The following is a 13964-nucleotide window of genomic DNA, read 5'->3' on the forward strand; positions in this document are numbered from 1 at the left end:
TATCCCCATAAAATTCTTATGGGGAAAAGAATTCCATTTTTCTTCTGAAAATAAAAATATCCATTTTTATGGAATGATCTTGGTTCTGAGCTAGTCTATAAAAACACAACTTTTCTATAGCAAGTGAAAATGATGGTGTCAAAGTAGTTTACTTATAAAAACCATCAGCATGATAATAAGCTTCACTCTATGGTAGAGAATAAACATGGAAGGGAGAGAAAGGGGTATTTTACAAAGTGACTAAACTTGCAAAGAACAAGGTAGAGGTCACAAAAGAAGCCCTACTAACAGGAATCAGATAGGCCAGGAGTTTCACTCAGATCTCTCCACATTCCTTTGCCCTCACTGTGTCTATTTTGCTTTGGTATTCATTCCCCTGGCCACTCCCAAGAAGATAGAGTTTGATTTTAACTACTAACCTAAAGCTGACTGCTACCAGAAAATTCCTGCTAAAGAATTTACTAAGGGAATAAGTACAGCACAAAGGTTGAGCACATGGTTCTTGTTCTTCCCTTGCATCTATCCAAGCCATTCCAGTGTCAAATAAATACGGAAAGCCTTTATTGTCTTGCTATTGTGGGTCTAACATTGGTGGGGAGGAAGTGAAAAATATGGCTAGAGATTATGTTTGGTCCTTGTCCTCAAACAACTGACCATCTAATTGGGGAGAGGAAAGTGACAACAATAACAACAACAACAACAAAACAATTAAAGAGCAATACTTCTAACCTGGGAGAGTTTTTCTGTAGGCAGTTTAATCCCAGGCACATGCAGAGAAGGTAACTCACACCTCTCACAGTAGAGCCATAAATGTTCTCAGGAGGTTACCTGGTCTCATCTAGTGTATAGTCTCTTCCCAGGTGTTCCCCAGGTCTCAAGGCATTGGTTCCCAAGTTATGGAGCTTCTCTATACTTTCAGCTTCTGTGTTCCACAAAAGTTCTCTGATAAGTTGATATCTCTTTCCTGTGAGAAACTTTGTTTTAACAGTCTTGAAACTTCCAGGAAAGTAAGGCCTTCCGTATCCAGTATGGGGGGGGGGGGGGGGGAACTCATCTGCTTTTCTCTTCATCCTGAGGAAGATGTATCAGTTCCCATAACTTTGACAGCAAAAGTCCTTACCAGCAAAAGTCTTTGCCTCCTGAGGGCAAGCTCTTTTAAAACACAGCCCAACCAAACAACTAAGCAGAGGAGTCCCACAGCACTTAAGCTGTCCTTGAACGTCAACCTCATCATCACTTTTCATCAGTCTCCATCTGACTAAGGTTTTGATCTACCTGCACTTATATTTTATTTTGTTGAATGTAGTGAGTTGAATAGTCTTGCCTCTTTTTTTTTTAATATGAAAAAGCTGAGACAGTCATCTTGAGTGGACTGTAAAAGAACTTGTTGCATTGGAATTTATGAGGCTCAACCTCCTGTTGCTCTTTCTCTCCATTTCAAATCTTTCTTTAAAATCCTATTTGGAAGGGAAGGGACTTGTCCAAGGTCACACAGGGAATGAGTGGGCAAAGCCTACAACTTCTAACTCCAGGACTCTTTCCACAATAGCTGATTGCTTCATTTTTAAAAGTACCACCAGGATTCTGGTTACAGGAGGGTAGGGGAAGGAAGCCATTTGCTTTGATTTTGTGTCTGTCACTAATCCTTAGGACCAAAGGGAGGTGACAAATATGTCCACGAAACGTTCCTGGGATAATCTCCTTTGGCCCACAGAAGGGCTCACAGCTTAAATAAATGATTTCTTGCACCACGACTAGTTGAAGGTCAGCAGAACCTAAATCAGCGGATCCGATTTCTCAAAAGATGTGGAGGCCCATAGATCATTAGGGTGGGGTGGGGGCGGGGCCAGGGAGCAATGGGGGAGCAACCATTGGCAGGGAGGCGGAGCGGGACAGGAAGGGGCGGAGTAACGGCGTGGAAGGGGAGGGGGGGCAGGAAGGACGGGGTCCAACGGAGGTGTTGGGGGCTGGGCACTGTGAGAGCAACCCGCCAGGCAGGAAGGGGCGAGGGCAACTGCACTGGAAGCGGAGAGCCGCAGCGCGCGGGGCATTGTGGGGATAGGCCACAAGGCAGGGGAGGAAGTGGGCAACGGCGTGCGGGGCATTGTGGGGGCAGCCCGCTAGGCAGAGAGGGTCAGGGGCAACTGCACTGGAAGCGGAGAGCAGCAGCGCGCGTGGCATTGTGGGGCAGGCCACTAGGCAGGGAGGGGCGGGGGGCAACGGCGCGGGATCCATGAGCACAGGCTCGTGGGGCACTGTAGGAGCTTGCGCGCGGGCCACCTCAACGGGGGTCATCGAAGCGCACAAAGACGAAGGGCGCCAGGCCGCACCGGTTCCTGAGCTCGCTGTGCCCGATGCGGCCGTGGTTGTAGAACCGCACTTCACAAATCCACCAGGTCCATACCCCCCCCTCATCCCGGCCGGCCACGGTGGGTGAATAGGCTCCAGAAAGAAGGACTCTCGCTCCTGTCGCCTCGTGGAGCCGGCTCCGGGTTTTGGACCTCAGTTGAAGTGGTTGAGGAAGGGTAGCCATGTCTGACCGCAAGGCCGTGATCAAGAATGCGGACATGTCGGAGGAGATGCAGCAGGACTCCGTGGAGTGTGCTACTCAGGCCCTGGAGAAGTATAACATCGAGAAGGACATCGCAGCCCACATCAAGAAGGAGTTTGACAAGAAGTACAACCCAACCTGGCACTGCATCGTGGGAAGGAATTTCGGCAGTTATGTGACGCATGAGACGAAGCACTTCATCTACTTCTACATGGGCCAAGTTGCCATTCTTCTGTTCAAGTCTGGTTAGAGCATGGACTGTGTTACCTACTCAGCGATCCATCCAAATAACAAGGACTGCAGCCTAAATTCCAAAAACCAGAGACTAAAACTTCAGCCTTGCCATGGAAACACCTTAATCTTTAAGCCTTTATTGTGTTGTTGTTGTATAGGGCCTCCTGTGTACTAGTTTGTTGTGGTTATAAAACAGTTAGCAAAACAGTTTATATTTGTATTTATTTTCTATTCCATACCCCCGCCTCCCTCCCCTAACCAAAAACAAATCCAGTTCCTTATTTAAAAAATAAATCTGTTGGAGAAAAAAAGTGGATATACACAGGAACTCCAGCTCTCCTTTGTCTGATTCTTGCGTGTGTTTCTTTCTTTAACCTTTTCAGAGCTAATATTCAACTCCTACATCAGAGTTGTGCATTCTCTGAAAAAAATTAAAAAGGACCTGGATAATTTAAGGTTCCAAATAAGATAATATGTACTCCCCATATTGCCCTCCCTACCCCAAGTCATTTAGTGATGGTTCTTTCTTAAAAGGAATATTTGTTGATTTGGATGGGCTAAATCCCCAATTCATATAGCAGGCATGTTTCCTGCCCTCAAGAACAAGTGGCAAGAAATTGGGAGGTGTGTAGAATTAGTCACTATTGGGAACAATTCCATCCCATTTGGAGGTGGCTGCTGTGCATAACTATTCCAGGCAGTTTAGCCATAGCAGAACACAGGAAACAATTCTATGTGTTAGAGATCTGGGGTCCTAGGGTCAAAGGTAAGGTGAGTTCTCTTAAGTAGATAAACTGCAGAATGATAGTAAGGAAAGAGCAGTAGTTCAAAAGATGTTGCCAAGAAAATTTCAGGAGTGAAATGATTGGCTCTTCTACTCTTGACTTCCTACCAATTTTTTATATACCAAAGGCACCAGGCTATGTAAAAAGAGGGAAAAGTCAAGTCCAGTTCTTCCATTTGGGAGTAAATAGGCTAGAGAGGATAAAATACAAGATGTCTTTTGCAAATTTTAAAAAAATGATTCTCTTTAATGAACATGGGTAGTACTAGATTATGTGGTATGCTGGTACCAAGGGCATATAAAACTGAGTAATTCCAGAGCAGGAAGAGTCCAAAACAGGGACAGTAGTAGGACAGAGCCAGTATATTTGCTTCAGTGATGGTTCTCCTATATAACTCACCAGTTCCACTGCCTATCACCTGAGTAACATTCCTATACTTCAGGTATGGGATCATCAAAACCTTATTCCTGAGGTGAAATCTTGGTAAGAATTCCTAAGATTAGGGTTTAGAATTATGAGGGACCTTGGGAATCATCTCCAGACCCATCATTCTACAGAATAAGGATCAAAGTGACTTGGCCAAAGTCCCAGTATTTAACTACAAAGGTGCTAAGTAGGAAACCAGATTCAAACTGAAGTCTTCTGACTCTATTTCCAATACTTTTTCCATTAGACCATGCTGCTTTTCAGCCAAATAATAGTAGATGGTAATTTTTTTGTATGTAATTCATATACAAAATCTAAAACTCCAAATCATCTCTTTAATCCAGGACTGCTAAAGTAATGTAATTTATGAGGCACAGAAGGAAGGATGCCTTCCTCTCTACTTGCAGAAGTAACCTTTTGAAAGACTGAGTTTTAAAGCCAGAAGAGGCATACATTCCAATCCATTTGTTTGTATAGGTTAGGAAACTCAGCAGTAAAGTGATTTGTCCATAGTCACAGGTAGAAAGTAGAAAAGGAATTTAATTTTAGATCCTCTGACTCAATTCATTTTTTTTAACTATACGACTCTCCCCATCTTTCAGCAGCTTCTTGTAGCCACCAGCAAATCTTCCTTACTCATCAAAAATTAATGACAATAATAATAGTAATGGCTGATATTTACCTGGAACTTCAGAACTTTAAAACCATTGATGAACATCTCACTTGTCAGATGATGAAGTACCCTATGAGGAAGTTAAATATGTTACCTATGTCACCTCATGTAAAGGGTATCTGAACTCAAAACTTCTTGATTCCGAAGTCCATTCCTCTTTCCATTTTTACCACTTTATGACCAAACATGTAAGTATTGAATAAAATATGACTGCCTATTTTTTTAACATACCACTCATTTGGCACAATTGATTAAAAAAAATAGCAATGAAATTCGGGATGATGCACCAACATGCCCACAAGAACAAATAGACGTCCTGTCCACACCAACATTTTGTTGTGGAAGGCTGTGTAATAGAAACTACTTGTGTCTTGGGAATATATTCCAGGTAATATCCTACCAGTCAATCAATACAGAATTATACAACTTGGCTTCCATTGCCATTACCATTCAGCCTCAGAAATATTTTTGCACACATATATTGCATACAGAAAAATACACACTGGTGAGTACTCACACAAATGCAAATAGAATGTGAAGACAATTGATTAGTTGTTTTCAGTCATATCCAACTCTTTGTGACCCCCTTTGAGGGTTTTCTTGGCAAAGATTCAAGAGTGTTTTGCCATTTACTTTTCCAGATGAGAAAACTAAGGCAAATAGCATTAAGTGACTTGCCCAAGGTGACACAGCCAGCAAGTATCTGAGGCCCTATTTAAATGCAGGCCTTCCTGACACTTGGCACTCTGTCTATTTGAGCCATCTAGCTGCCCATGAAGGCAGTGGCCTGAATTGTTTACCATAGGTTTCATTACATAGGCCACCATTTTCCTCATAAATGTTATTGTAATTGCCTTTTAAGTGATTAGATTTCAGGATATGCAAGTGTGCTTTAAAACATTTTGCCCAAAGACAAAGTAATAGAGTAAAACTGCAAACAACAACAAACATAAGCAATTTAAAAGTCTGCATCAAGTCTGGAACTTCATATGCTAGGGCCAGATAGGAGGAAGTCTTGAGATATCCTATTGTATCTTTTCCCCTCCAAGGCCACCCCTGAAATTCTTTTTCCACTGGATTCACATGAAGGAAAGTTTGTGAGAAAGGATAAGGTGAGGCATAGTATAATTTGTTCCAAGTTCCCTTCTCTAGATCTGTCTTTGTGCCCCATTCCCCTCCTAGGGACTGCCCTGGTGGAAAGCATTGAATATGATGGTAAAATTCATTTGCTAAAAATGGAAGAGCTTCTGTGTGGAGAGGCCCTGATTTGCTGGAACTGTGCTATGTGAGCAATGGCTACCACTGGCCCTAATAGCCCTGGAAGACTCCAAAGCCAGCAGGAGCCACTTTTGCCACATTCCAATATGGTGATACTCATGGTGAATTTAGGCTCCTCAAGGAAAGCTACAGACGCAGATGTTCCCTGTGCCCGGATGGAAATATCAAAAAGCACATGAGTTTCCTTAAGCCATTCCAAATCATTCCTGTCCCTACTGTCTGGCTTAGAAGACAACCAAGTGATCTGGTTTGTCTTTTGTTCTTCTAATGGAAAATCCAGGACTGGCCCTCCATCATCCAATAAGCATTCAAGAGGAAAAACAATCAGCAAAACAGTATATTTTACCTCAGTAGAAGAGACATTCAAAGGAGCAGTAGCTGAAAAGCCTGAGAAATGCAGCCTGATTATTTAACAATTTGTTCTTTGGGAACTGCACAACATGAAATTTATATTGCAATTTTGGGTTACTGTCAACAGCCTTATCTCCTTGGCGACAGACTGATACAGGACAGAAACATGAGTGAAGGATTGGAAGTTAACCCTGGGCTCATGATGGCTTTTCCCCTCCCAATGCAAGCCATTTACCTAAGAATAGCTTTCTGTTTAAATGAGAGAAAAAAAAAAACAAGAAATCCCTAGCAAAATTACATGTATGGATGCTTCAGAAAGTATATATGCCCCCCTCCCTTCTTTGCAGAGGTGGGAGACTATGGGTCTGGAAAACAACATATATTGCCATATGGGATTGATGTATCGACTAATTCTGTTGAATTGCTTTTTTCTCTTTTAAAAATTATTTTTGATGGGGAGGGGATGGGGAGAGATATATTCAAACAAAAACATAACTATAAAAATGTAAATGAGGGGGGGCAGCTGGGTAGCTCAGTGGATTGAGAGCCAGGCCTAGAGATGGGACGTCCTGGGTTCAAATCTGGCCTCAGACACTTCCTAGCTGTGTGACCCTGGGCAAGTCACTTGACCCCCATTGCCTAGCCCTTACCACTCTTCTGCCTTGGAGCCAATACACAGTATTGATTCTAAGATGGAAGGTAAGGGTTTAAAAAAAATGTAAATGAAAAAAGTTCGAAAGGTATTGATCCCCTTTCCCTATTTCCCCTTCCAAGCCACCTCCTCCAGGCTAAATTTTCCTAGTTCGTTCTAATGTTCCTTTTACGTCTTCTTCCCAACTGTTAGAGTGAGAATTCAGACTGAGAATGGGCACTAGCCACACTTTAATCACCCATTTAGTTAATGCTAAAAAGTTTGTGATGGGGATAACTAGATGGCTTATTGGATAGAATGTTGGGCCTGGAATCAAGGAGACCTAGGTTCAAAACCAGTCTCAAACACTTATGCATGATCCTGGGAAAGTCACTTAATTTCTGTTTGCCTTAATCCACTGGAGAAGGAAATGGCAAACTGCTCCAATATCTTTGCCAAGAAAACCTCATGGACGATATCACAAAGAATTGGAACGACTGAACAACAACAAAAGTCTATAAGATTTCAGAACAATTGATTTATTTCTTTTTTAACTACTCCCAAGTCTTAAGTCTTTTCTTAAATGTGTCTCCCCAGGAAGACTGAAAATTTCTGGAATCTTGCCTTCCTAGGGATTAGGCCTCAGATAACTCCTGCCACACACTCACTAGTTAAATGAAGATGGTCAAGCCACTTAACCTCTCTCAGCCTCAGTTTCCTTATCTGCAAAATGAAGATAGTAATTGTAACTAACTCATGGTCTGTTATGAGGGTAAAAGGAGAATATATGTAAAGAGTTTTATGAACCTTAAGTTGCTACATACGTATTATTATTTTATTATTTTGTTTTCTTGGCATCTCCCCCATAGTGCCTAAAACAGTGCCCTACATACAGCAGATGCTTGATCAATATTAATGATGGCTGAAGTGATGATAAAGCATTTTACTGGAAGTCATGGGACTTTTTTTTCCACTTTCACATCTGTAGTTAATGGGGAATTTTAGGGAAGTCCCTTCTTTGCTATGTAATATAACCTCACAGAATTGATGTAAAGAGTCATAGACACAGTATGGAAACTAGAATTATTATTTTTCTCATTACTAGAATTATCTACCCAAGGCAGAATGGAGTTGTATATACCAAGACCATTTCAGAATCAGCAAAAACTCAGTTCATATCCTTGCCTCTGACTTCTATTGGTCTGGTGACTCTGGACCATTGCCCCAGGTAATTTTCTAGGTCTAGAAAGTGCAGAGGAGTTCCACATCTGCATTGGTTGAGGGAATTTCCCTACGCCAATCAAATCACTAGCCCAAACCCCCTCCAAAAATTATTTTTCTAACAATCAGCAATCAGAATGTTACCTGCCACATCATATGTGCTGTTGTTGTCTTGTGATGGAAAGGGTTTTTTCTTTCTTTTTTTTTTAAATGATAACAGCAACAAATGCTTACTAAGAAACATTTTCCCACGGTGGAAAGAGCTAGACTCACAGTCAGGAAGACCTGGATTTAGATTCTAGTGGTGATACAGACAAGTTGTGTAAACCTGGGCAAGTCCCTTAACCCGTGGGTTCTCCTTGGCAATTTTCTGAGAATTTAAATTACAGAACAATTGTAGATCTGCAATGGTAAAGAGAGTTTCCTCACAGGGAGTTCCCTATACCTATGAAGTCACTAGGTCAGACATGCCCACCTCCTTCCCTAAAGAAAAAAGAAACATGCCTCCTAGGGCATGGAATGGTATGTTGGTGGAGGGAGTATCCACAGTAATGAAAAAATAGTTACCTCAGTTAATAGGCAGTTGATCAGTAAGCATTTAAGTGCCTGCTATGTGGTGGGCACTATGCTAAGCACAGGGATCACAAAGAAAGCTCCCTGTCCTTCAGGAGCTCACCACCTAATGGAGGAGACAACATGCAAATGACTATTAGTTAAAAAAAATTTTAAAGCTATATACGGGACAAAAAGGACACAGTCAACAAAGACTCATCTTTCTGAGTACAAATCTAACCTCAGACACTTACTAACTGTATAACTCTAGGCAAGTCACAGCCCTATTTGCCTCAGTTTCCTCATCTGTAAAATGAGCCAGAGAAAGCAATGGTAAAACATTCTTGTATCTCTGCCAAGAAAACTCCAAATGGGGTCACAAAGAAGCAGACATGACTGAAAACAACTAAACCACAACAGTATCAATAGAGGGAAGATAATAGAATGAAGGGGAATAGAAAAGGGCTTCTTGCAGAAAGTGGGAATTTAGTTGGTATTTAAAGGAAGCCAGGAGGTGTACTGGAAGAGGGAAAACTTTCCAGGTATGCCTGTGTCTACAGTGTCCTATGCTAGGCACCGAGGATGCCAAAACAAAAAGGGAAGCAGTCCCTATTCTCAAGGAGCTTTCATTCTACTGGATCCAGATGCTTAAAGAAGTGAAATTATCATCATTACTGATCTTTGTATGGCTCTCATCTGCCAACTATCCTACTAAGAGCCTAGATACCTTCTTATCTCATCAGGATGACTGAGCTTGGGGATGATGAAAGAGGCTTTGCATACAAGTCATTTATCAAGTCCCACATTACCCAGACAACTGTCCTAATTAGGCAAAAGAAAACAGCTCATTGGCTTTGGTTCTATATAGACTCAAAGGAAGTCAGAAAAACAAAAAGAAAAGATTTGGGTGGGCAAAAACCTCTCTGACCTCAGTCCTAAAACAACCTGGAAGAAGTGGTTCAGATATATTGCCCCCACTCACACATGCTCCCCAAATCATTTTGAACCACTTGAGAATTTATTAATTTGCAACAAGAATTAACTGGGTCTTGTTGTTTAATGGTTATTCCCTGAAGCAATCTCAGTACCATTTCCCAGACCCTGCCTATAAAAATGCCAAGACCACATTTATCAATCTGACATTAACCTGATCCACTTGTAGCTTTGGAGATTTAGCTCAGGATAACAATAAAAGATGACATTTATGCAGTTCTGTAAAGTTTATACTTTATGCACATGCATTATGGCATTTGGTCCTCACAACAGCCCTATAAGGGAAGTAGTACAATTATGATCATCCCCAATTTACCGCTGAGGAAGCTAATACCCACAAGTCCTTCAGTGACTGAGGAGTGAGCCACATACCTGGGATTCAGACCCACTCTCTAGAATCCATGGCCCATGTGCCACTCAGACAATCACAGTGCATCTACTAAACCCAGCTACCTGCACAATGTGCAATACGTGTATTTTTGTGGCCCGAAAGAACTGGAAATTGATATCAGGCTCGTTCACTCAGGCAAAAAGGGAGGGGTCTGATGCCTGCTCATTTATGATCCAAGTAGTCTTTTTTTTTCATTTTTCATTTTTATTTATTTAATTAATTTATAATACTTTTCCATGGTTGCATGATTCATGTTCTTTTCCTCCCCTTTTTCTCCCCCCTCCCAGAGCTGATGAGAAATTCCACTGGGTTTTACATGCATCGTCATTCAAAACCTATTTCCAAATTATTAATATTTGCAACAGAGCGATCATTTAAAGTCAACATCCCCAATCATATCCCCATTGAACCATGCAGCCGATCATATGTTTTTCTTCTGCGCTCAAAGTAGTCAATAATAAGCACCTAATATTCATTCAGTCATTCTATTTTAAATCAAAGGAAGACCAGAGTAACAACTAGAGTCCCAAACTGGAATTCAGAGTATGAGTTCTGATTCCAGCTTTCCATTTATTAGCTATGTAATTAACCTCTTCTTTCCCTCAGTCATCAGTGTTCCATTGGATTGTGCAGGTTCTCAAATGAAATAAAATATGTAGAGTCATTTACAAGCTAAAAATGCCATACAGGCATCAGTTATTATGATTCATAGCTTCCAAACAGGAGACCAAGCAACTAATACCCAGACTTGAAATCTGAGAAATTGTAGATGCTGTACATGAATACACTTAAAAGTACCTGTTAGAATTGCAAGAGCTCTTTTCTTCCCACTGTCACTAGCTGGGTGACTTGGGCAAATCACTTCTTTGATCTTCAGTTTCTTCATTGAGGACTTTTGGAGCTCTAAGTATTCCAAAGCATGCGCTTTAGCTGCCTTCATGAACAATGGAATAAATTGTTCTTCTTTGCCCATTCCATCAAGGGAAACCACATGCTTGCTCCCCCTAACACAGCAAAGTTTGAGGTGTGGTAAAGAGTGGACCAGTGTCAGACAGGTCTGGTAGGGGAGGCAGAGGTCAGGATGTAGCATAGAAGAGGCCTTGAGTGGGGGACACCAACTATCTGACCCCCAGTTTCCTGTAGGACAATTTGAGTTCTGATTGAAGAGGATGGGATTAAACATGATACACGAGTAGACCAAAAGGTAGCAGGCCAAGTGTGAGGTCTTGAGCTTCTAAAATTTGGCTCTAGACCTGTGATCTCACTAGTGCAGAGAATTCTCAGTGAAGAAACTCCTTTGATCAATGCAGAATGATCGCTCTTCTACAATTTGTAGTCCTAGAGGTGGGCACCAAGCTCTTAAGGGATTTGCCTGCTCATCCTCAGACAGCTAGTAGGTATCAGAAGTAAGAATTGAATGCAGGGATTTTATTCCTAGCTCCCAATCCTCTACACATCCTGCTGCTTTTCATGGAAGAAGTCTTAAAACTGCCTGAGTACCACACCCAGAATCAGGAAACCCTGGTTCTAGAGTTCTAGTCCTGACTCTTACCATTAACTCAATGCATGATCTTGGAAAAGTCATTGAAACCTGATGGAGTTCTCATTTCCTCACCTATAAAAAGAGGAGTTTAGACTAAGAAGGAAGTGTCAAACTTATGGCCACAAAATTTCTCAATATTTCCCCAAATTAGATTAAAATGTAATTTTCAGGATAGGAGGTTGGGGAGATCTAAGTAGCTCAGTGGATTGAGAGCCAGATCTAAAGAAAGAAGGTCCTGGGTTCAAATATGGCCTCAAGATACATCTTAGCTGCCCTGGGCAAGTCACTAGATCCCCTGCTGCCTAGCATTGGAACCAATACTCATTATTGATTCTAAGACTGAAGTTTAAAAATATATAATTGGGAAATGTTTAATCACATAAATAAAAACATAATACAGCATAATGTTAATTTGTCATTTTTTAAGTCAAAATGAAGCTGACAGAGATCCCTTTTTATTTGAGTTTGTCACCACTGAGTTGCTAGACAGTCTCTTAAGTTCCTTTCCAATTCTAAAATTCTATGACTTTGTAAAACACGTAAAAGTTGGTTGCTGTACTCCTCCCAAACTATGTCGTTATCAATGCAGCCTAAGATCATCTTAGTTTTTTTTCTCCTGTCAGGCCATATTGACTCATCTTGAGCTGGCATTAAATTAAAACAAACCCTAGGCCTTTTACATAAGAGCTGTTGTCCTGCTGCCCTTCTCCGGTACAATTCTGGTGCAGCTGGATTTTGTTGGGGTTTTTAATTCATATGAAGGACTTTACATCTGTCTCTAGTAAGCTTCAAGTTTGTCTCAGAGAAGCAGCCTGAATTACTGAAAAGAGACACTGGTTTGGGAGTCTGCTAGGCCTGGATTTAAGTATTACCTCTTGCATATTTTCAGCTGTGTATCTGTGACAGGTCACTTAACCTCACAGCCCCAGGCTCTGTACTGATCTGAACTGGTAGAGAAGCTACCTCATTAGAGACCTTAAAAACTGAAATCATAAGTCTGCCTCCCACCACCCCCATAAAAGCTTCACTTTATTAAGTTCTAATGTTTTAACTTTCTGATATATTTTTGTTGTGATTCTATAATCTAGCATGTGAACTAAATATTCCAGACATTTATGCCTTCTGTAAATTATATAAGCATTTAACTTTCAGTAAAGATATTGATAAAAAAGAAAAATAAACTACATTTAGCAGACCAGAGACAAAGATAAATCCCTGGGACTTCGTATTAGAGTCCTTCCAATTCAATATCAGTCTATTAAACACAGCTCTTGGTCTAAATCTAGATCAACCATACAATTATGTGGCTCTTTCCTCCTTTCTTTCTTTCTTTCTTTCTTTCTTTCTTTCTTTCTTTCTTTCTTTCTTTCTTTCTTTCTTTCTTTCTTTCTTTCTTTCTTTCTTTCTTTCTTTCCTTCTTTCCTTCTTTCCTTCTTTCCTTCTTTCCTTCTTTCCTTCTTTCCTTCTTTCTTTCTTTCCTTCTTTCTTTCTCCCTCCCTTCCTTCCTTTCTCCCTCCCTTCCTTCCTTCCTCCCTCTCTCCCTCCCTCCCTTTGTTTCTTTCTTTGTTTCTTTCTTTGTTTGTTTGTTTGTTGCTTTCTTTCTTTCTTTCTTTCCTTCCTTCCTTCCTTTTTTCTTTCTTTCACTCTCTCAGTCTCTTTTTCTTTTCTTTAATATCAATTCTAAAAGAGAAGAGTGGCAAGGGCTAGGCAATTGAGGTTAAGTGACTTACTTGCTCAGGGTCACATAGCTAGGAAGTATCTGAGGCCAGATTGTGGTCCATATCTTTCTATTTCATCTACAACAATATCATCAGAGACTGTCAAATTACTTAATAGAATCCAGATGTATTGTCAATATCATTACCCAATGTAATAACCTAACAGTAATAATCTAACAGGATCTAGTAACAATATCCAAAAGAAAGTGAGATTAATCTGACATGTTACTTGAATCCATGTTTACTCTTAGTGATCACAGCTTACTTTTCTAAGTGCTCACAAACCATCCCTTTAATATATTCTAGAATTTTGCTTGCGAGCTCACCAGTGTATCATTTAAAGACTCTATCCTCTTTCTTTTCTCGCAGATTGGTGCTTTTCTCCATATCTAGTCTTCTAGCAGTTCTGTCATCCTTATAATTCCTCAGAGATCATTGACAGTGGTTCAGCTGCCATGTTAACCAATTCTTTCAGTACCCTGGAGTATAATTCATTCCTACTTCATGACTAGAAATCATTGAAAGGATTTATCTCTCCCAGTCAAAAAATCACTCTTCTTGGCAGAAAAAGAAACAGAGGCAAAAGAAGAATTGAGTATTTCTAACTTTTCTTTGAC

General features: G+C 40.8%; 1 protein-coding gene and 1 long non-coding RNA gene across 2 annotated transcripts in view; one reads left to right on the forward strand and one right to left on the reverse strand.

Moving 5' to 3' along the window:
- LOC103101853 (uncharacterized) overlaps positions 1-13964 on the reverse strand; it is an 88450-nt gene that overhangs the window by 17608 nt on the left and 56878 nt on the right. The gene's annotated exons all lie outside the window — the stretch shown is intronic.
- Positions 2243-2992, forward strand: LOC100021555 (dynein light chain 1, cytoplasmic-like). The gene has a single exon (XM_016421918.2). It carries the CDS (start codon positions 2532-2534, stop codon positions 2799-2801), a length of 270 nt encoding a protein of 89 aa, XP_016277404.1. The 5' UTR covers positions 2243-2531; the 3' UTR covers positions 2802-2992.

Source organism: Monodelphis domestica, chromosome 4 (assembly GCF_027887165.1).
Source record: "Monodelphis domestica isolate mMonDom1 chromosome 4, mMonDom1.pri, whole genome shotgun sequence".
Classification (NCBI taxonomy): domain Eukaryota; kingdom Metazoa; phylum Chordata; class Mammalia; order Didelphimorphia; family Didelphidae; genus Monodelphis; species Monodelphis domestica.

Bases quoted from the DNA above. Each gene is read 5' to 3' on its own strand.
- LOC100021555 (XM_016421918.2), top strand. From the start codon at position 2,532: ATGTCTGACCGCAAGGCCGTGATCAAGAATGCGGACATGTCGGAGGAG.